Source organism: Propithecus coquereli, unplaced genomic scaffold (genome assembly GCF_000956105.1).
Source record: "Propithecus coquereli isolate 6110/MARCELLA unplaced genomic scaffold, Pcoq_1.0 Scaffold328, whole genome shotgun sequence".
NCBI classification, from domain to species: domain Eukaryota; kingdom Metazoa; phylum Chordata; class Mammalia; order Primates; family Indriidae; genus Propithecus; species Propithecus coquereli.
In genome coordinates, this window is record NW_012148930.1 from 645 (window position 1) to 22,150 (window position 21,506).

At 59.3% G+C, this 21,506-nt stretch overlaps 1 protein-coding gene across 1 annotated transcript in view; it reads left to right on the forward strand.

The window, feature by feature from the left end:
* The first annotated feature begins 756 nt into the window (after positions 1–756).
* The window catches only part of LOC105815312 (voltage-dependent L-type calcium channel subunit alpha-1S-like), a 35,319-nt gene continuing 14,569 nt past the window's right edge, over positions 757–21,506 (forward strand). The window contains exons 1-18 of the mRNA XM_012650456.1: positions 757–976; positions 1,669–1,876; positions 2,876–2,996; positions 3,872–3,986; positions 5,075–5,168; positions 5,862–5,931; positions 8,242–8,374; positions 9,004–9,133; positions 9,425–9,484; positions 10,981–11,087; positions 11,584–11,671; positions 11,940–12,047; positions 14,408–14,460; positions 14,714–14,860; positions 15,291–15,492; positions 15,928–16,086; positions 17,362–17,472; positions 18,123–18,206. Coding sequence (XP_012505910.1) covers positions 792–976; positions 1,669–1,876; positions 2,876–2,996; positions 3,872–3,986; positions 5,075–5,168; positions 5,862–5,931; positions 8,242–8,374; positions 9,004–9,133; positions 9,425–9,484; positions 10,981–11,087; positions 11,584–11,671; positions 11,940–12,047; positions 14,408–14,460; positions 14,714–14,860; positions 15,291–15,492; positions 15,928–16,086; positions 17,362–17,472; positions 18,123–18,206 — 2,175 coding nt within the window. The 5' untranslated portion in view covers positions 757–791. The remainder of the gene's footprint in view (positions 977–1,668; positions 1,877–2,875; positions 2,997–3,871; positions 3,987–5,074; positions 5,169–5,861; positions 5,932–8,241; positions 8,375–9,003; positions 9,134–9,424; positions 9,485–10,980; positions 11,088–11,583; positions 11,672–11,939; positions 12,048–14,407; positions 14,461–14,713; positions 14,861–15,290; positions 15,493–15,927; positions 16,087–17,361; positions 17,473–18,122; positions 18,207–21,506) is intronic.

The following is a 21,506-nucleotide window of genomic DNA, read 5'->3' on the forward strand; positions in this document are numbered from 1 at the left end:
ATCCCGAAGGATGTGGTCCCCGAGGAGCCAAGGGCAGAGAACGTTTGAAAAACCAAGAGCCTGGCTGGCAGTGCCCAGTGCTCCCGGGAGGCCAGGAGAAGGAGGGCCAGGGTGTCCACTGGACTTGGCCACGTGGATCGATGCCCCTGGAGAGAGCCGTGTCGGCGGAGTCACAAGGGTGGGTCCAGATGGGGACGTGCGGAGGAGCACACAGGGCAGACAGCGTGTGCGGAGGTGAGGAGAGCAATGCAGACAATCTGGGGGTTGCCAAGACAGACAGGCAGAGCTAGGACAGGACGGGGAGGGAATGGGGGGAGACCTGGGCTTTTAAAGATGGCAGTGGGGGGGCCCGTTTGAAAGGACGAAGTTAAATGTACAGCATAGGAAAGAAAAAGGATCTTTGACAGTGGCTTTCCTGAAATGGGGTTGCGGGGAAAGCATAGGAGGATTAGGCTTTCGGTAGGTGAGGGGGCCCCTCCTGTACGAGGGAGGTGCACGGTGACAAGAAAGTAGCAGAGCTTAATGGACTTCAGCAGAATTAAAAGTACTGAAACTCTCTTCCTGTTAAATATGGTGTGGTTTGGCTTGTTAGATATCAGTGGACAAAATTCACCAGGTTTTACTGGATTTTGAACATAAAAAAAATCCATGGACACATGCTGGGGCGTCCTGGGCCGCGGCTCGGCGGGGCGGAGGCTCAGAGGCAGGAGGGGGGGGGAGCGGGGCTGAGGCTGTGCCGCCGCCCTGCAGACGTGGCCAACCGGGTGCTGCTGGCCCTGTTCACCATCGAGATGCTGATGAAGATGTACGGGCTGGGCCTGCGCCAGTACTTCATGTCCGTCTTCAACCGCTTCGACTGCTTCGTGGTGTGCAGCGGCCTCCTGGAGATCCTGCTGGTGGAGTCGGGCGCCATGACGCCGCTGGGCATCTCCGTGCTGCGCTGCATCCGCCTCCTGCGGATCTTCAAGATCACCAAGTGAGCTGGGTCTGGTCTGCGCCCATCTCGTCTGCCCTGCTCTGGCGTCTGCACGGTCCCCGTGCCGCCCCTGGCCCCGGACTTCCCTCCCTCCTCGAAACAACCTCCCTCTGCAGAAAAGAAGTCGCTCCCCTGTTTTGAACTCATTTCTCTAGTTTTTTCTCACCATTGTGTGCGGCAGGGCAGGGGAGAGGGAGCGGCGGGAAAGAGGAAGGAAGAGGAGAAAAGGGAAAACTGGCAGAAGCAGGGAGAGGAAGAGAAGCAGGGAGAGGGTGGAAGGGAGGAGGAGGAGGAGGAAAGGAAGAAGAGAGTTGCTGGGTGGTGCGGGAAAGCGAGGCGCTCGCTGACTTGCGGGCATTTATTGTGCACCAGTGTGGGCTGGGCGCCGTTCCAAGCACAGGCACACGGCGTGCCCGAGAGAGTGGTCCTTACGCTCACAGGGCTTCTCAGCTAGTGGTGGGGCCAGAAGCTAATCGATAGTCCCACTAACGAGCGTGAAGTGACAAACCGAGATAAGTGCTGTGACGGAGGGAGAGAGTGGCCACACGGCCTGAATCGCAGCCCCCAGCCTGAGCCCGCCCTCTCTCCCTCTGTGCCCCCAGTCCCAAGCCTTCCCCAGGCCCGCCCACACCTCAGGAGCACAGGTGAGAGGGGTCTGGCTCCTCCCCACCTGGTGGCCCCTCTCCCTTCAGATACTGGACGTCCTTGAGCAACCTGGTGGCCTCCCTGCTCAACTCCATCCGCTCCATCGCCTCCCTGCTGCTGCTGCTCTTCCTCTTCATCGTCATCTTCGCCCTCCTGGGCATGCAGCTGTTCGGGGGCAGGTACGATTTTGAGGACATGGAGGTGCGGCGCAGCAACTTCGACAACTTCCCCCAGGCCCTCATCAGCGTCTTCCAGGTAGGCCACGTGCCCTGCCCTCTGTGTGCTTGCCGAATCCTGCTTGTCCTTGAAGATCAAGGTGGGCATCACCTCCTCCAGGAAGCCTTCTCTGATCTGCTGGTTGAGTTCAATGTCCTTCTCCAGGCTTCCCATCACCTGTGCTTCTCTCCATTGTAACGCTTGCTTAGTTGACTCCTCCTCTGGAGCTGTACCCAGTTGGTCTGATTTGGTTTTGTCCCTGGTGCTTAGAGAGTCCTGGCCCACAGTGGGGTGACAGCGAATGTCTGGATTTGGGGTGGGCTGGGAGTTCATGGGTGTGTTTTCTCTCCCACGTGCTGCTCACATCTCAGGGCAAAGTCAGACAAGGGGCGCCTTCCCTCCCCGAGGCTGGACAAGCCCCAGAGAACGCAGACCAGGTCTCACTCCGGAGGCGTGGCTCAGCCACTCGCCAGAAGCCACCCAGGGGAGCGTGGCCGTGACTCAGTGGGAGGCCGCAGAGCCGCAGGCCTCCTGGAGGAGCTGTCCTAGTGCAGAGCATGGAGACGCTCCTCTCTGGGTAGCCAGTACCCCTCGAGTGACGCCGCCCTGCTGCGCCAGCGGGAGGGCAGTGTGTGAGCTTCAGTAGGTCCTGTGGGCGGCTTTGCCCTCTCTTTCCTCCTCTCACCTCACTGGATGGTCAGGCATCAGGCCCTCCAAGGGACTTGACCTTTCACACCACTTCTGGAGGCCGGAGCGGCAGGAGGCCTGGGTGGGTGCGGTAGGGTTAAGCCCCGGGATTGGGAACACGACAGGGGAGTGGTGAGCCCACAACCCAACCCCCTGGTCCTGGACGGCACCATAAGCTTTTGGACCCCTGGAAGAGGGGCGCTGAGGAGAGCAGGGTCACTGGCCCGTGCAATGAAGAGAGGGAGGTCCGGGAGAACCGCAGGGGTGGAAGAGGACTTTGCACGAGGCAGGCCCGACAGAAGACTCTGGGGCCCCCTGTGTCCCCGTGCTCTCGTCCCGCCTCTGCCCTAGGTCCTGACGGGTGAAGACTGGACCTCCATGATGTACAACGGGATCATGGCGTACGGCGGGCCGTCCTACCCTGGCGTGCTCGTGTGCATTTACTTCATCATCCTTTTCGTCTGCGGCAACTGTATCCCCTGGGAGCGGAGTGGGGACGAGAGCTTAGGGAGGGGGTGGGAAAAGGGCTTAGAGTGGGGGTGAAGGGTGCCCACTTTGTAGGCAGCCCGGCCCGCTGGCTGGAGGGGAGCTCCCAGGCTCATGGGGTCCGGGGATAGGGCACAGCAAGTGCAGGTACAGCTGTAGGATAATTCCTTCTGCCGAAACGGGTAGAGGACCACAGGGGCGATCGGTTACAGGTAGGAGGAGTTAATTCCAGCCAGATGGGTGAGCCTGGAGCAGGTAGGAGGAAGGCCTGCGCTTCCCTGAGGAGCAGTGAGACGGTGGGACAGCCCCGTGCAAAGGTTCAGGGGCAGCAAGCAGGAACCAGGACCTTGTGGCCAGGGGTGGACCGTCTGAGCACTGGGATTGGAAGGACTGAGCTAGGACAGGCGAGAGATGAGTTGAGCGGAGGGGAAGGAGAGGTGGGTAGGGCAGAGAGATGAGGTGCCTGAGAGGTCCTGGCGCCCACGCCATGGGATTTGGGATTATGGGTAGTGGGGAGGGAGGGCGCCATCGTCCCTCAAGCTCATGGGGGCCTGGCGCCGTTCTCTCCTGCTTTGCCTCCTTGGCCCCCCACGAAGGGGTAGGGTTAGTTCTGGGCAGGAAATCGATGGGATTCAAGGGCCACAGTGGATTCTGCCACAGGGCACCCTCTGCAGGCCGGTTTCCCTGAGGACGTGCGTCTGTGTCCCTGGACCCACCCATTCCTGTGGGGTTGCTCTGGCAAGGGGGACTCCAGCTACCCCACCACGGGAGCAGCTAGGCCCTGCCCCATGCAGGCAGGGGGACCCCTGCCCAAGGGCTTCCCTTCCAGCACAACGCAGGGCTCCTTAGCTGGACCCTCAGATATCCTGCTCAACGTCTTCCTGGCCATTGCCGTGGACAACCTGGCCGAGGCGGAGAGCCTGACTTCCGCCCAGAAGGCCAAGGCCGAGGAGAGAAAGCGCAGGAAGATGTCAAAGTGAGTGCGGTGCCACCAGCAGGCAGCGACCCCGAGTGCTCGGCTGGCTGTGGCCTCCCAGCTCTGGGAGGGGCCTCCCGGGGCCTCAGAACAGAGCCCCAACCCTGGGACGCCTGCCCCAGTGGGCAGACTTCTGCTACCTGCACGTGGGGACTGCTGACGGCCTCCGAGGGGTTTCTGCGGGCGGGGCTAGAGGCGAGCTGGCCTTCTGGACAGACTGGCCTCAGGACTGTGGGGTCAGAGCCGGGCAGGTGGGGCCAGGATCCCCGGGGAGGAGGCCTGGGAATTCTCCTCCCAGCCCTGCCACTGAGCCACTGTCCTTCTGCGGGGAGTCATTTCCCTTTGCTCAGGCAGCCCCTCCTGTGAAGCGGGGATTAACTTCCCAGCTTCTTCACAATTCTCATCTGTGATTTTGTCGTTTAACTCTTTGTAGCCTGGCACCCTCCCTGGGAGTGAAAGTAGACTTGTCTTCCAGACAGTGTTTCTCAAATTCTAACCACAAATGACTTCAGCTGGTCTGGGTCAGCTGGTCTGAGTCAGGTGGGGTGGGGTTGAAGGTCACATCTCACAAGCTCCCAGCTGGTGCCAAGGCTGCCGGTCGGAGGACCACGCTTTGAATAACCAGGCTCTAGACAGCGGCCTGCTTCTCCCACACCCATGGCTGCGGGAATGGGACACACGTCCCTGTGCAGGCAAGACGGGAAGAGACAGGGAAAGACAGACTAGCAAGGGAGTCCAGACATTTCCAAAGAACTGAAGCCGTCTTGCGCAAACCTGCAGCCCGTGAGTTCTGTATGAACCAGCACAGAGCCACGTTCCTCCCATTCACCATCAACAACCGTCAACCGTGGCTGACCAGGGAGCCACGCTCAGCCACAGGCCGGAGCTGTGCGTCATGCCCTCTGGTCACAGAGAAAGCACTTGCCCAGGCCTACCGCCCTTCCCATTTGGTGGAGGCCAACGCCACTCCTTCTTCCACAAGAGGAGCCCTGGTGTGGGACCCTCCTAAGAGCGATGTCGGGCTGAGCAGACCCCGAGAACTTTCGTGTTCAGCTTTCACCTTGGGTTTTCTTGGTTTTCCAACTCAGGGGTCTCCCAGATAAGTCAGAGGAGGAGAAGTCCATGATGGCCAAGAAGCTGGAGCAGAAACCCAAGGGTGAGGGCATCCCCACCACGGCCAAGGTGAGCACCTCCTGTGGGGGTTACAGGCAGGATGGGGGGCACTCTTAAAGTCCCCGTAGTTCCTGCCCCAGCACCCCGGGGTGCAGGTGGAGCAGGGTGGGAGGAAGGAGAGTGGTCCTGTGCCAGGCTGTCAGCCAGGTCCGGGCATCTCCCTGCATTCTGCTGGAGGGAGGCCGATGGGTACACCTCCTCCAGGAGTCACCCCAGTCTGGAGCCAGATTTCCTTAGAGTCTCAGCTTCCCACGCCAGAGCAAGAAGGTGTCTCCCCTCCTGACACCGGCTGTTCCACCGAGAGGCCCAGACTGGCTTCCACCATTCCTAGCCCTGTCCCGCTCACCCCAGCTGGGCTCTGCTCAGCATTCCTGAAGATGGGAAGTGGAGTTCAAAGGGTCAGGGAACTGGGCCCCAGAGGGACTGGGGTTCCTGGCCTAGGGTGCTCAACTCTCTTCTGGAGAACCAAGCAGGGGGTGCAGGGAAGACAGGCTCAGACAGGCCTGGGCTTGGGCAAGTTCTCGGGCCTTGCTGGGCCTGGCTTCTCATCTGTGAAATGGGGATGATCATAATATTCCCTGTCCCGCAGGCTGCAGGGTGATACGGTGAGCTGAAAGCCACACTGGCTTTCCAGTATATGCTCAATAAATGGAAACTGCATCTGTTTTTTCATCATTATGTTCCTCATGTTCCTTCCTGCAGCTGAAAATTGATGAGTTTGAATCTAACGTCAATGAGGTGAAGGATCCCTACCCCTCGGCTGACTTCCCAGGTGAGGGTCCTTGTGGCTGGGCTGGAGCAGGGTGCTAGGGCGGAGTGTGCTGGTGCTGAGTTCTTCCCATGGCTGTCTCTTGTATGTCCCCTACCTGGACCGCTCCATGCGGGGACAGGACACTGGAGACATCCCTTGCAAATAAGCCATCTGCCAGCCTGCCTTTCCCTGCAACACACAAATGCAAAAATCCACACATTTTATTTTCAAGTAATTAAGCAAGTATTTATTGAGTGCCAGCTCTGTGCTTTGGTGCTGAGGACTCGGTGTTCAAGAAGCACAGAGACTCGTGGAGACACAAGTCTCCCCTGCCGGTCCCGCAGAACGGACCACAAGTGCAGGCATGCCCCTCCATGTGGTGAGGGGGCAGAGCGCTCGCCATCCCATAAGCAGGATGGGGGCTGGACTGGGGCCCGGAGTGACACAGGGACAAATAGAGCCGTGACTGGCATTGTGGGAAAATCCAAAAGAAGAAGACAAGGGCGGGATGGGAGGGAGCATGGGTAAGACACAGCCGTGGATAAACTGCAAACATGTCGTAAGTGCAAATAGCCTGTGACTGCTGCAGAAATCCCACCCACCTGGACCCACGAGAGGACACAAGGAGGAAGCAGAACCAGGCTGCAATAATCTCACAAAGCCACCTGCAAGAGCCCTTGGACCCAAGAGCTCCGGGTTCTCTCAGCTCACACAGGGGTCTTTTGGAGCATTGGGTCACTGGGGCAATTCTACGTCTATCTGTGGGATCAGCTAATTAGCATCCATGTGCCCCAGTGACTCTAAGCTCCAAGGGGACTTTTTGTGTTCCACGTGGCACAGCATCTGGCACGGAGTAGGCACTCAGTAAATTGAATGAATGAATGAACGAATGCATGAAAAGATTTTGCCAAGTGTGGGGAGAATGGAGCTAGTGTAAGTAAATTGTCTTCAAACACCTACCAGAAATGAGTATTCGTGTGTTAGCACAATTCATGCTGAGCAGTTCCATCCACTAGCTGGGAGCGGCTGGTGTGCAGCACACGGGGGGCTGACGTGGGAAACCCGGGGTCAGGGAGAGGGAAGAGGCTGGAAAGAAACGAGGGGGAGAGGGCAGAGGGCACGAGGCTGGGCCGCTGGGAGAGCGGTCTTACCGAGGGGGGATGTGTTCATATCTGCTTCCTCCTGAAGATACTTTGCACTTGCTTACAAGAAGATATGCTCAATAACTTTAACAAAAGGGGCACAGAGGAAATAAGAATTAAGGGGGAGAAAGGATGCAAATATGTTAACTCTAAGAACTAACAGTCACGATTAAGCATAAATGTGTCTCTGGGGTGCGTGGCAGGCTGGGCCAGCCAGGGAGTGTCATGTTAGGACATAGGACGCTCATTCTGAGGATGAAGAAAGAGTTCTCGCTTCTCGGGGGAGCAGGAGGGTTGGACTGTGATTCGGGTGGATTCGAGAACCCCTGGGTGATGGTTCACGATGAGCACCACGGTGGAGTGAGTGGAAGCCAGTAGCTTTTGGCTTCTCTGAGGGCCTCTGCGGGGGGCCGGCAAGGGCAGGGCGGCGGCAGCTGTCAGGGGAGGGAACCAAGAGGAGCCCCAACTTTAGCCAGTGCCCCCAGTCTGATCACTGAATTCTCCCACCCTGGAGCAGAGGACTTTGGGTACTCAGCCCCTTGTGAGGCCATGAGACCAGTGAGTGTGTGTGGGGTGTGTCTCTTCTCCCCCACCCCAACTCCTGCACCTGCCACAGGCCCAGAGACTGGCTAAAGCTCAGGAGTATCCGCTGCTTTTTTCCCACGCTGGCAGTTTCTGTCTGAAATGATCATCTTCAGAATCTTGCCCAGGAGAGGACCTCAGAGTCCATTTATTTCAACAGCCCTCCCGCCCCTCATCAGTTTCACAGCTTGGGAAGCTGAAGCTCAGGAAGGGCCCCGACGTGCCTAGCACTGCCCAGCACGGTGGGGCGGAGCCAGGACCGCAAGCAGCCTCCCCGTCCACCCCAGCCGCAGCCTGTGAGTGGTTGAGGCAGTGCAGATCCAGCCTTGACACAGGAGATGCACCTGCAGGGCTCCTTTGGCCTGCTCCTAGCCCTGCTTCTGGAAGATTCTGGGCCTGCCTCAACTACCCCTGAGAGCTCAAACCCGCTCACTGCAGAGAAGGGGAGATGCGGGGGCTAGAATGCTAATGCCCTGCTGCCCCACATTGGCTTGGCACCGCCTTCGCTTGCTGGCAGCAGAGGCTCCCAGGAGGGCTCTGAGCACGGAAGCCAGGAATGTAGCAAATTATGGGAAGACCCCCCTCATATCTCCCCGTCTCCCCACAGGGGACGACGAGGAAGATGAGCCTGAGATCCCAGTGAGCCCCCGACCGCGCCCGCTGGCCGAGCTGCAGCTGAAAGAGAAGGCGGTGCCCATTCCAGAGGCCAGCTCCTTCTTCATCTTCAGCCCCACCAACAAGTGGGTGGTCCCCTGGCTGCTGTGTGGGGTCACTGCTGAAGCTTGGAGAGATCCGCTTCCCTGCCCTCAAGAGACCTCTTTCTAATCCCCCGTGCCCTAAATTACACTGGGAGAAACTCCTTTCAGCTTCAGACCTTGTGCCCTGTCTAAAGTGCCGGCGTCTCTGCGAGAAGTCATGCTTTAAACCTCATCGGTTACTCACACCTCAGAGGGACCTTGTTTTAGGGCAAGGGGATGAGAGCAGTGAAAGCCATAGTATTTACCGGCTGCATCATTGTATACCTTTAAAATATGCACAGACTCTAGTCTTCGTGGAGTTTCATCTGTCCGCCTCCCGGATGGAGATCAGCCTGTCCCGTTCTTTTGGGGGGAAACCTCAGGGGGGCGGTGCATTGGGGGAGGGGCAGGAGGTGGGAGGGGCTCGGTTGAGAGATGGGACCTCAGAACGAGGGGGGCAAGGTCCCCTGCACGTCCAGCCAGAGGGCCCTGCAGATGCAAGGCTGTACTTCTCCACTGACCTGGGGGCGGGCAGGCTGGGGGCATCCAGGGTCCCTCTGCAGGACAGAGGCTGCTGCGGCCTGAGCATCCAGCCGCTCACAGCTCTCCCGCCCACCACCCTGCCCCACCAGGCTCCGCGTCCTGTGTCACCGCATCGTCAACGCCACCTGGTTCACCAACTTCATCCTGCTCTTCATCCTGCTCAGCAGTGCCGCCCTGGCTGCCGAGGACCCCATCCGGGCGGAGTCCATGAGGAATCAGGTGATGGCAACCCTGTCCCCTCTGCTGTTCAGCACCCCTGGCCCCCTCCAGCCTCAGCCACCCCCACACCTCACTCTGGCACCCAGAGTTCAGCTGTACCCTCCATGTGGCTGTAAGCAGGAGAGTTTCTTGGAGTTTAATTCCCTGGGGCCAGGACTGCCCACTCAGCAGGGGGCGCAGACAGGCACCTGCTGCCTGCTGTTGGTGATGGTGATGACAACGATGACAAGGGTGACACCGCTGCCCCCCTCCTCCTCTCACTGGCCGCTCCCTTCCCTGCCCCATCCCCAGATCCTCAAGTACTTTGACATTGGGTTCACCTCTGTCTTCACCGTGGAGATCGTCCTCAAGGTGAGCGGAGGCTGTGGGACAGCCCTGACGCGGGGCTTCCCTGGCGTGGCTGCAGCTTGCACACACTGAGCTCACTCGGGGCGGGGGCGGGGGGGGGTGGACGGCGGCAGGACAGACTCACGGGGCCCAGGAGACTGGACAGGGTTTCGGCTCATCGGCTGGAGAGAGCAGGCCCGTGGTGTGCAGGTGGCAGCTGGCGAGGGAGGCAGGACAGACTTGCCCCTCTCAGCTGGGAACAGCCCATGTCTGTGACACCTCCGGCATTTTTCTTCCACATGGAAGGCACAGTGGGCTTCAGAGAAGCCCTGGGAGCTACGGTTTGTTCCCAGACGTCTGTTACCCGTGACCGGAAAGGCCTTCCACTCCAGGAGTCCCCAGAGAAGTGCCACTGCCCTGAGCCGGCAGCTCTGCCCGTTCTCAATGTGGACACACTGGGTTCGGGCCATCATGGGGCCATGGGCTCTGGCGGGCAGAGGGAAGACCCCTCTGTGACTGAAACCCGGTAGCCCCAGCCTACATGTCCACAAGGAGAGGAGAGGGTGGCCGAGCCCAAGAACAGGCCCAGGGAGGCTGCCGTATGAAATCAAGACAGTCCCTTAATTCAGGGCCTCGGCTATTGAAGGGGCTGAGCAGAGGGACATGGTGGCTTCCCCGAGGTCCAGGAGGACTTTGTGGAGTCAGAGGCATTAGAGCCAGACCTTGAAGTTGGACAGGACTCCACAGGGGAGAGGTAGCCGGGGCAGTCTAGGGGGACAGGCAGTAGCAAATGCATTGTAGGGAGATTTGAGGACACCGTCAGGAGAGAGAAGGCGGCCCTTTGGGCTGGACACTTTGCACATACGGGGCGTGGGGCCTGGGTGCTGGGGCTGGGAAGGCAGATGGAGGCGAAATCACACAGGGCCCTGAATGCCAGGAAAGGCTTCCACGCCGCGAACTGTAAAGGCTTGGTGTGCCTATGCAAAGGGCTTGGGAGATTATTAGAGAATATTCCAAAGACACTGAGAGGTGAGCGAGCAGGCGGGCGGCTGGGAGGGAGATGCAAGGGCGGGGAGGGGCTGGGGCCTGGCGAGGTCTGGCGTCCTGGAGGAGTCGTTCAGCCGGACTCGGCAAGCCCTAGGCAGAGGGCACTTCCCAAGAAGCTTTCCAGGGAGGAGGAATTTTGTCCTGTCCCACAGGACAGAGGGGGCTCTGTGGCTGCGTGGGGAAGAGACCCAGGGCCCCCAGTGGTGTGTGCAGAAAGAGACTTGCATTCTGAGAGTGAAGCCTGGCCCCGCACCCGCGAGAAGTCCCCCTGCTTCAGCGACCGTGAGCAGAGCGGAGAAATGCATTCAGGCCACAGCAAGGAGTTGAGCGAAGGACCGAGGAAGCTTCAGGCAGGCTGCTTGCCTAGATACGCGCTCTTCCTGCGCAGACCGGGGCGAGAAGCCTTCGTTTGTGGGGGACAGGCCTGTTCCCTGAGCCCCTCCCCACCCAGGATGCTGCCTCTGTCTCCCCAGATGACGACCTACGGGGCCTTCCTGCACAAGGGCTCCTTCTGCCGCAGCTACTTCAACATGCTGGACCTGCTGGTGGTGGCCGTGTCCCTCATCTCCATGGGACTTGAGTAAGCAGTGCCGGGGCTGCAGAGTGAGGATCCCACCTGCTCTGGTTGGGGGGCACCGTGCCGCAAGAGGAGGGTCTCTTGGGACCACTGATGGGGGTGGGGAGATCCCTGGGTTGTCACCAGCTGGAATGCAGTGACATGCAGAGTGGGCAGGGCCCTGTCCTGGAGACTGGCAGGGATGCAGAGAGGTGGAGGCGGTCCCCCCACCCCGTGGGCAGCACACTCCCTGTCTTCAGGTCGCTCCTTGTCTGATGGGAGAGGTAGAGCCTCAAGCCACACATGGAAGCCCACGTCCTATTGCACAAGACAGTGACAAGCTCCAGCCCAGCTGGCAAGCGGTGGCTTTACCTGGGGCAGAGCTCACGCGCACAGCTGCGGAAAGGGGCCGGGAAAGGCCGCCGGTGTTGAGAGCAGGTGGCAGGACGGCGGGTCCATGGCAGGTCTGTCTGGCTGGGGCAGGCTGCCCTCAGCCCCGCACCTCTGCCGCCTCCCCCAGGTCCAGCGCCATCTCCGTGGTGAAGATTCTGAGGGTGCTGAGGGTGCTGCGACCCCTCCGAGCCATCAACAGAGCCAAGGGGCTGAAGGTGAGAGGGGGCCTGGGCAGGAGCCCCCGGAGAGGGAAGAGAGGGGCTGGCGGGGCCTGACTACAGCCTTTGCTGGGCACCTGTCCCCTCTCCTTGGCCAAACAGCGGGTAGAAATGGGGCTGGGGCAGCGGTGCTTCCCCACCAGCCTCTCTCTGCCTTCGACTCCCTGGGAGGCAGCAAGTCTTGCACGTCTGGGGGTTCCCTCGGCTGGGCTCGTGGGGATGCGGCTGGTGCACACCCAGCCCCCATCGGCCCCTCTGCCCCCAGCACGTGGTGCAGTGCATGTTCGTGGCCATCAGCACCATCGGGAACATCGTGCTGGTCACCACCCTGCTGCAGTTCATGTTCGCTTGCATCGGCGTGCAGCTCTTCAAGGTGAGGCCCCACCTGCTCCAGCAGCCTCCCCGCTTCCCCAGCCCTGTGCCAGCTCTCAAGCCAAGGCGAGAGCCAGTCGATTTCTCCTTCTCCAAGCAAAAAGAACCCCCAAACTGTAAAAACAGAGGTTCTTGAATGCATGGAATTTTGAGGCTAAAATATGGCTAACCCAGATCTGGTTTCTTAGGTAACACCGTCCGTGGCCACTTTGGCTCTGTTGGCCACCATTGCTATCATATCTGCTCTCTTCCTGCCCCTCCACGGCTTCTCCTTGGGGACGAAGTCCCCTCCTCCCGCAGGCCCTGCAGTCACCCCTCCCCTTACCACCTCGCCCACTTCCTCCTGTCCCGCCAGGCCTGTCTGAAACACACACCCACCCCAGCCCCTCCACCTCCGCCTCCTTCCGTGCACCTGGCTCCTGCAGCCCAGGTTCCGGCTGGCATGCCTGACATCATCATGCCTATCAGGACCCTCTAAGGGTGGGAGTCCATCCTGTCACTTCTGGAGCCAACCTTATCTGTTCTCACTTTCCTGGGAGAACACAGCTGCTCGTTTTTTCTCTAGGACTCAGCCCTACAAAGGTGTCCCCTCCCACAGAGCTCTGATTTCCAGATGCCTCTGGCTCCCAGATCATTTTCAGGATGCAGAAACTGATACTCGAGTGGACCCCTGACACCCTTGATACACACATGCTCCTGCCACCAAATCATGAGCACTTAAAGTCATAATGATACAACCTCAGTCAGTCTTAGACATGCAATGGCATCAAATCATTCATTCATTCAACAAACACATATGGGACATTTTCTCCATACATGGGCCAGGGCCTATGCTAGGGCTGAGGAGGTCACAAGCCAAACCCTCCCTGAGGGAACAGGTTTTGGGGGAAGCAGTCAGGGTGGGGCTCCCTGAGGACCTTCGGGGGACAGATCCTGTTGGTCACTGTCCTTGAGGGGCGGGAGTGCTCACAGTGGTCTGGCCACTCTGCCAGCTGCATGTGACCTTCTCCTCCTGGCCCAGCTGAGGGCTGTCCTCGCCCCACCCCCCAGCCTGCTCCTCTGCCAGGCTTGAGTCCCTGGAAACCCTCTGAGGGCAGAGTCTGTCTCTGCCGCGTCCGTAGCCTGGCACTCAGCCCGGGGCCTGGTACCCAGGAGGCCTCCAGACGCGCTCCCTGAAGGAATGAATGAGGGGCTGCCCTTCCTTCAGCTCCACGTCCCTGCCGGCGAGAGCCATTGCCTTTCAGCACCCCGACCCCTCTGGGCTTTGGTCTCTCCTCAGAAGACCCCCCGTTCCTGCCTACCCAGGTCACAGGAACACATCAGCCACGATGGCAATTTTTACATCACGTTTCACTCTGTGCAAACTTGTCACTTGCGTTTCGCGTTCTATCACAGAGTCTCGCTTTGCTTCCCATATGAAATCAGGTGTTTGGCGCCACGTGCCCGCCCTGCCCCGCGCCGGCCGTGGCCACTCGCTGCTTCTCCCTGGTGTTGCCACCTCACCTCACCTGCTGCTCCCGCGGCCACACAAAGGGGGTGTGTAGGAACAGCACAAACCCGTGTGAGGGAGGGGGTGGGGGGGAGGGACAGCTGTGCCTTCAGCTGGTCCTGTGTCCCAGGCCTAGGGCAGTTTCCCTCTCAGCCTTAAAGGAACTGGACCAGAAGCCACGGAGTTCAAGCCTATTTTAGCCACATTAAGACCTAGCAATCAAGTCCTTCTGTGCAAACAAAATCTCAGGTGCCCGACGTGTGGCATAGATAGAAGGAGAAAGTGCTCTGGCTGCAGTCAGTCCAGGGGGGCACAGAGCCCCCTGCTCAGGCCTTGGGGTGGGGCGTGCTGGGACCCCCGCTCAACTCCGAGACAAGTCGGGTCTCCAGGGCTCAGCTGGGCTCCACCTCTGCAGCCCCGAGGGCCACGCCGCTGGCGGGAGGAGGAAGGGGGGAGGTGGGCCACCCTCTTGCTTGTCACGGGGAGCCCTGCAAAGGCCTCCTGGAGTAGCGGGGCGCTGGGGGGCTCAGAGGCACAGGCCTGAGGGAGGGGCAGGGCCAAGCTGTGTTCGTACCTCCAGCCCCTCAGCCCAGCCCAGGGTGCCCAGCAAATGCCCACCTCAGACACTGCATGCTCAGCCTTGGCAGCACCTCGGCCGGGGGACCCTGGGGAGCTGTGGGAACGGATGATGGTGAAGGAGGAGGACTATCGGGGGCCCTGCCCCGAGGAGGAGGCCACCTCTCTGGCAGGAAGAGACAGGCTCCTCCTTCCAGACGCCCTACCTTCCCTCTGCCTCCACCGTTCACTTCCATGGCCCACTTTTCTATCCTGTTTCCATGACAACGTGTCTCCCTCCCCCCTCCTGGATGCAGGGGAAGTTCTACAGCTGCACCGACTTGTCCAAGATGACGGAGGAGGAGTGCAGGTACACCGTGCTCTGCTGGCCGAGGGTGCACGGTGGCAGGGTCGCCGGGCAGGGGCCCTTCAGGCTGGGAACCGGGGACCCCGAGCCATGAGGCACAGGAGGGGCATTCACAGAAACCCCTTGCCTGGGGCTTGCCCCCCAGTGTGCCCTCTGGTCCCAGAGCTGGCCCTTCCTTTCTCCTGCACACTCACCACCCGGGGCCCAGAGGCAGCCCAGCCACGCCCTGCGGAGTGACTGGGCCTCCCTTCCTCAGGGGCCACTACTACGTGTACAAGGATGGGGACCCCACGCAGGTGGAGCTGCGTCGCCGCGAATGGGTGCACAGCGATTTCCACTTCGACAATGTGCTCTCAGCCATGATGTCCCTCTTCACCGTCTCCACCTTTGAGGGATGGCCTCAGTGAGTGAGGGCTGGGCCCGAGACCCACGCGGCGCGGTCAGGGTGGTACCAGGGAGCCAGCTGGCCCTTCCGCAGGCCTGGGACGGATGATGCTCGGCAAACCGCACCGACTCTCGGAGGGCTTGTAGGACCAGGGTGCCGACTGGTCACCCCAAAGCAGTCCTGACCGGGGTGCTCTGGCAGACGTACCCAGTCGCCCCAGAGGCATCTGCCTCTCTGCCCGCAAGGGGGCGCTCTGATTGATTAGGGACAGGTGGGGCACCCAGTGGAAAGGCAGAGCCACTGCAGGACCAGGTCTGGCTTTCCCTGCGTGACTGCTCAGAAAGCTCTCCGGCCTACCCATCGCCAGTGGGTAGAGCCCACCCTTCCTGTCCTGGCTCTGCCGCATCGCCCCAGCCCAGCCCACCCTCCCTTCTCTGCACCCCCCAAGGCTGCTGTACAAGGCCATAGACTCCCACAAGGAGGACGTGGGCCCCGTCTACAACAACCGAGTAGAGATGGCCATCTTCTTCGTCATCTACATCATCCTCATTGCCTTCTTCATGATGAACATCTTTGTGGGCTTCGTCATCGTCACCTTCCAGGAGCAGGGGGAGACCGAGTACAAGAACTGCGAGCTCAACAAGAACCAGGTGCCTGGGCCGCCTGCTCGAGAGGGAGGGCGGAGCCCCAGCCCCAGGTCTGGCCAGGAAAGCGCGTCCTGGCGTGACCGCAGAACCAGCATTTGATGCCGAGCCCCAGCCTCCATGCACCCCACCCCTCCTCCAACCCGCTCAGTACAAGTTGGCGGAGTCGGGGGTCTTCTCATGGAACCCCCGCGTACCCAGAGAAAGGAAGCCCTTCGTGCTCCTGGGCTGGTTGGAGCCATGGTGGGAATGCACGGTGATCGCTAAAAGGGAACCCAAGGGCCCAAATGGATCCTTCCCCTAAATAGTACAGAGTCCCTCAGCCACCAGCTCCTGGCCACGGCTGCTCCCGACTCACCCAGAACGCGGGTCCCTCAAGCCCACGGACGTGGGTGTGGAGGGGCCTCTTGGTGCTGACCTGCCCCGTGGTGTGTGTGGCAGCGCCAGTGTGTGCAGTACGCCCTGAAGGCCCGGCCGCTGAGGTGCTACATCCCCAAAAACCCATGCCAGTACCAGGTGTGGTACGTCGTCACCTCCTCCTACTTTGAATACCTGATGTTCGCGCTCATCATGCTCAACACCATCTGCCTGGGCATGCAGGTAAGGGCCCTCTGGGGACGAGCATCCAATCAGACCGGGGCCTGGGGGGCAGGGTGAGCAGGGCAGGGTCCCCGGTTCCCCCAGCAGACGTTCCCTGTGCACCGCCTGGGGAGGTGAGAGAAGCGGAGCCAGGCCTTGTCACCGGGCACTTGTGCTTTATCACAGAGAGAGTTTAAGCGTACGAATAGCATCGTAGTTCTGCGAACAGGAGATGACAGCCGCTGAAGGAGGAAGTGTAGGAAGTAGAAAGTGTTTGCTCTGTTTCTTCTACCGCTACAAATCTGGATGGTTGAGTTGGCTGCAATCTTGGCTCTGGTCTCGAGAAAAATGGGTTTAGTATTCACAGAACAGGTGTCTCAGGAGCTGAGCACCCTTTTTAGACTATCATAATCAGCATCATTATCAAGTCTTAATTAAGCATCTGATCCCGTAAGCCCTGTATAAATAGCATTGCGCGATTAGGCTCCCGGCCCCTGGAGCCCAAGACACACCCAACGATCAGACCACACATTGCCAGGCAGGAGGACACGGAGAGAGAATCTCTGAGCCGGCAGGCCCAGGTCGCACCGAGGATCGTGAGCAATGGCCGTGTTTGGGGCCGGGTCAGGCAGCGTAATAGGGCGATCCTGCCACGTCGGTGGGGTCGGCCGTCAGATCCTTCTGAACCACCCAGGAAGGTTTTGTGAAAGAGGTGGGCTTGCATTAACTTTCTAAACAAAGGGTGAGAGCTTCCCGGGGAAATTTACAAGGAAATAGGTTTCATAAGGGCCGTAGTGGTGGGTCAAGGTTATTTCTTTTAACTGTCTCACCATCCTTGGAGGAGCGTGCAGACATGGTAAGCTTGGTGGGCTCAGTTTCCTACCAGGAGCCAGTGATAGACCAACTGTGGAGGGTCCGGTGCCCAAATGACTAGGTGGAACCTGTCGTGGAGCCCTGACTGGCGGACCTCCCGTCCCGGTCATCCCGGAACAGACGTGTAACTGAGCTCTGGCCTTGCAGCCCCGCATGTAAATAGACACGCTGGGCAGCACTTGGAATTGGAGGTCCCCGCCCCTCCTTGCATTACCTCTTTTGTGGTGGTGATGGTGGGGGGTGTCGTCCATAAGATTCGGCGGAATTCAGGGGATGGCTAAAGCGGGCTCCTAGCCCTCTGAGCTAAAACAAAATGGGCAGGGGACCCAAGGAAGTGCTGGGAGCATCCCAGGAAGAGGAGGGGGCTCTGGGAATGCAGTCTGCAGGATGGACAAGCCCGCCTCTCCTGTGTCCCCTCCACAGCACTACAACCAGTCAGAGGAGATGAACCACATCTCAGACATCCTCAACGTGGCCTTCACCATCATCTTCACCCTGGAGATGATCCTCAAGCTCATGGCCTTCAAGGCCAGGGTGAGTGCTGGGGCCACAAGGCCAGATGAGCCGCCGGCGCCTGGGGGGTGGTTCTGCTCATGGAACACCCGCCACATCCCCTCCTCCTACCAAAGGCCCTTCGCCCGGCACTTCTGCTCCCAGCTGCTCACCACCTTCAGGTACAGGGCAGGCACAATTTCAGGTGTCTGGAATTGACCCACAATAGAAAGAGGCTGGACACCTCTTCCCTGCCCCTCCTTTGAGCCTGTCTGACATCCCGCCTTCCCTTAGCCGCTGAAGAGCAGGCCCAGCGCCAGCGGGAGTATCTTGCCCTGTTTCTTTGCTTCCCAAGTCTACACCTGCAGTTCCAGCCCTGTCGGTTCTGCACTGTCAAGCCCCAGCCAGGACGTTAAGTGGGGTTCAGGGGATGAGAGCGTTCTCCATCTGGACCAGGGGTTCCCAACAAGTCCCCCCTCCCTCCTGCCATGTCCTGCCCTTGAGGAAGGGAAGTAAAGAGCGAAGGGGAGAGGAGTGTCAGGTGGGGCCACTGCCGCCCCTGTGGGAAGTGAGTCAGGACGCCCCACCTTGGCCTGACCCAGCAGCTCTGCGCTGCCTCGGGCGACAACCACCCTCTGCTGGCGGCCGGAGCGCCTTCCTCCCCATGCTCACCCCCAGCTCTGCCTTCCCAGGGCTACTTTGGAGACCCCTGGAATGTGTTTGACTTTCTGATTGTCATCGGCAGCATCATCGACGTCATCCTCAGCGAGATTGACGTGAGTATCAGGCCGGCAGAGCCATCATCACTGGGGTGGGGCCGGGGGCACTTGTTCTGTCCACAGACAGGCGTGGGTGCCCACTGTGGGGACACATGGCACCCTGGGGGTTACAAATACAGAAATGACAAGTCACGGTTTCTGCCCCGAAGGAGTTACAGTCCTGCAGGGCAGAGAGATAACTCAGACGCCAGGTGGACACAATGAGTGTGCCAGACTGTCAAAGGCAAATGCTGTCGTGGAAAGGAGAGGGGTGGGGTGGTCAGGGAAGGCTTCCTGGAGGTGGTGACTGGAGCTGAAAAGGCGAGCAGGCACCTCGGGCAGGGTTATGTAGCAGGGGTGCAGAGCAGGAAGTGCAGCGCAGGCTCAGGGGTGCTGGGTGGTCGAGCTTATCAGAAGCATGTGAACAAGCAGAGGAGAGAGGGGGACAGTGAGGCTGGAGAGGTCAGGCGGGGAGGTGGCTTAAACTTTACATAGCAGGCAGTGGGAAGTCACCAAAGGTTTTTAAACAGAGCAGGATTAGAGCGCTGCTTCTGGAAAGGTAATCTGGAGGGGAGGGGCAGGAGGTGAGAATAACTAAAAGTAGGGGCCCCGTTAGGGAGTCGGTTGTTCATTCATTCCTCAAATGCTTACTGAGTACCTCCCACGTGCCAGGTATGATTTTTGGTGCTAGAGATATGGCAGAGAACAAAATCGTGGGGGAAACAGACAATAAATCTGTAACACGACAGGTATGACCAATATGTATCACGAAGGAAAATAAAGGCAGTTAAGGGCTTAGAGTGGGAGGGAATGGGAGGGTGGTTTCCAGGTGCCATCGGAGCAGAGATCTGAGCACAGCAAGCCAGGGAGCCACGCAGGTATGGGGGTCGGAGTGTTGTTGGGACAGAGAAGAGCGAGTGCAAAGGCCCTGGGGTGGGGTGGAGGGTGTTGGCTGAGTTTGAGGAACAGCAGGAGGCCCTCGGAGCTGGAGCAGAGAGTGGTGGAGAGGAGGCGAGAGAGAGAAGGAAGGAGTCAGATTATCTAGTCCCTTGAAGGCCACGGTTATGATCTTGGGCTTTATTCTAAGAGAGACAAGAGCCCTTTGGAGGGTTTAAATGTGGTCTGACTTTAGTTCTAGAAGAATCACTCTGACTGTTGTGTTGAGAACAAGGTGTAGGGGACACGAGGGCTGACCCGGGAGAGCAGTCAGCAGATCACTGCAGGATTGCGAAGGGGAGGTGACGGGGCTGGGGCTGCCGTGGAGGCTGTGAGGAGTGGTCGAAGGCAAATGGCCCCAGGAGCTAGACCATGATGGCCCACGGAGGGGCTGAGGCCCCGGCGGCGGTGGAGAAACAGCAGCAGGGTCTACACTGCGGGTTGGGGGATGGAGGGCAAGGAGGAGATTCCAGCCAGAGAGGTCCGCATTCCAGATCTCAGAAGTCAAAGCCTCTGGAGGTGGCCTTGCTGAGGATCTGAGGCTGAGGGTCACCGCAGAGGGAAGAGGCAGCAGGACACGGGATGGAGGAGGTCCAAGAGTGGAGTTGACGCCCTGGGGCTGGGAGGGAGGGGGTGGAGCAGAGGGGCATTCATCTTTCTCAGCCATGCTAACCGTGGCCACGGCGGGATTCTACCCAAGGGGCGGCAGACTTGGCCATGGGGACAAGTAGGGGCCCTGTAGGGGACTCGTCCACGTGTAGGGCTTCCCTCTGGACTCCCCACTGCTCAATGGAAAGCCCTTCAGGCCGTGGGGTGACCCCTACGGTGAGAGGGGTGGAGTAGGAAGGAGCAGCCCTGGAGCTGCCGCAGGGGGCGGGTGAGGGGAGTAGCTGGGGAAGAGTCTGGGGTCTGTGAGGAAGGAGCCCTGGGCTGAGGCCCCTGTAAGGCTGAGCCCTGGCAGGGAGTGGCACCTTCTGGGGACTTGGCTGCCTCACCGGCTGTCTGGTGTGCGAGGAGGGGAGGGCCCGGGTGGGCACCCTGCTCACTCCCCACGCACAGAGCAGACAGTGACAGACAGAGCTCCATCTGCCAGGTCCCTGACGGGGTGGGGCTGACGAGGGGCAGGGGGTGCTCTGGGCAAGACCAGTGCGTGTGCGTGTGTGTGCACGTGTGTGTGCGTGCGTGCGTTGTACATTTCCACCCACGCTCAGTTTTTGCTGGGAGATACATCCCAAAGCACCCCGTGGTTTGAGAGCAGCTTCTCACAGCACAGTCAGAGGAGACTGTAAACAGGCAAAGTAAACAGCCCAAACTGAAAGAGGTTACTTGGTGAAGTGTGAGGTCTGCGCTGGGGAGGCCTGGATAAATCAACACAGTTTCTCTGGTGGCGGAGAACGGGAGCGTGTCATCGGTCCTTATTTGGTTTTTAGGCACAGCAGGTGTCCTTACCAGTGATGTTTGCTTGAAGTCACACAAGATTGGTTTACATTCCTAACATACAAACCGCGCAAGGTCTAGGGGAGCGTGTCCGTTAGAACTTTCTGCAGCAGTAGAAATGTCCTGCCCTGTCCAATACAGTGGCCACCAGCCATACGTGTCTATTGGTCACTTGAAATGTGGCTAGTGGAACCGAGGAACTGAATTTCTAATTTTATTTATTTTTCATTGTAATTCAAACAGCCACATGTGGCTATTGGCTACCATATTGGACAACACGGGGCTGGAACACTGGTTGTCATCCTTGGCTACATCTGAGAATTGTCTGGGGAGCATTTAAACCTCTGCAACCAGGCCCCATCCCCTAAAAGCTGACTTCATTGGCCTGTGTGGGGACCCAGCGAAGATAAATATATTTCTTAAGTTCTGCATGTGGTTCTGATATGCAGCCAGGGTTGAGAACCAGCTGTCCAGGGAGAAGCTGCCCAAGAGAGTATTGCTTGATGGGAACCAGCACGCTGGGGATCAGGCTACCTGCAGATAGTCGGAAGATAAAAGGATGACTCCTTTGACCCAGGGCTTCGTAACAATGGCTTCTCATGAAATGTGGCCTAAGGAAGAAGCTTGAAACAAACAGAGAAAAGCTGCCCCCACACACCCAACCACCTGCCCTTCAAGAGCCTGGTCACTGGGATACAAGCCTTGGTCCCCATCCTGGTCCCGTGGCAGAGAATCTTCTGCCAGGGGATCTCAGACGCCCCCAGACGAGCCCTGCCCCGGAAGATGGGACTTCCGTGAGGATGCCGCCCCAGCTTCGGGGGAAAGGGGTGTGAATCCACTTGCAACAATGAGCAGGTGTTTTCCAATGTGCCCTCATCGGGGACATCCCCAGCGTCACGTACCCAGAAACGCAGGAAGACCCCAAGCCCTTGTCACCTGTAGACA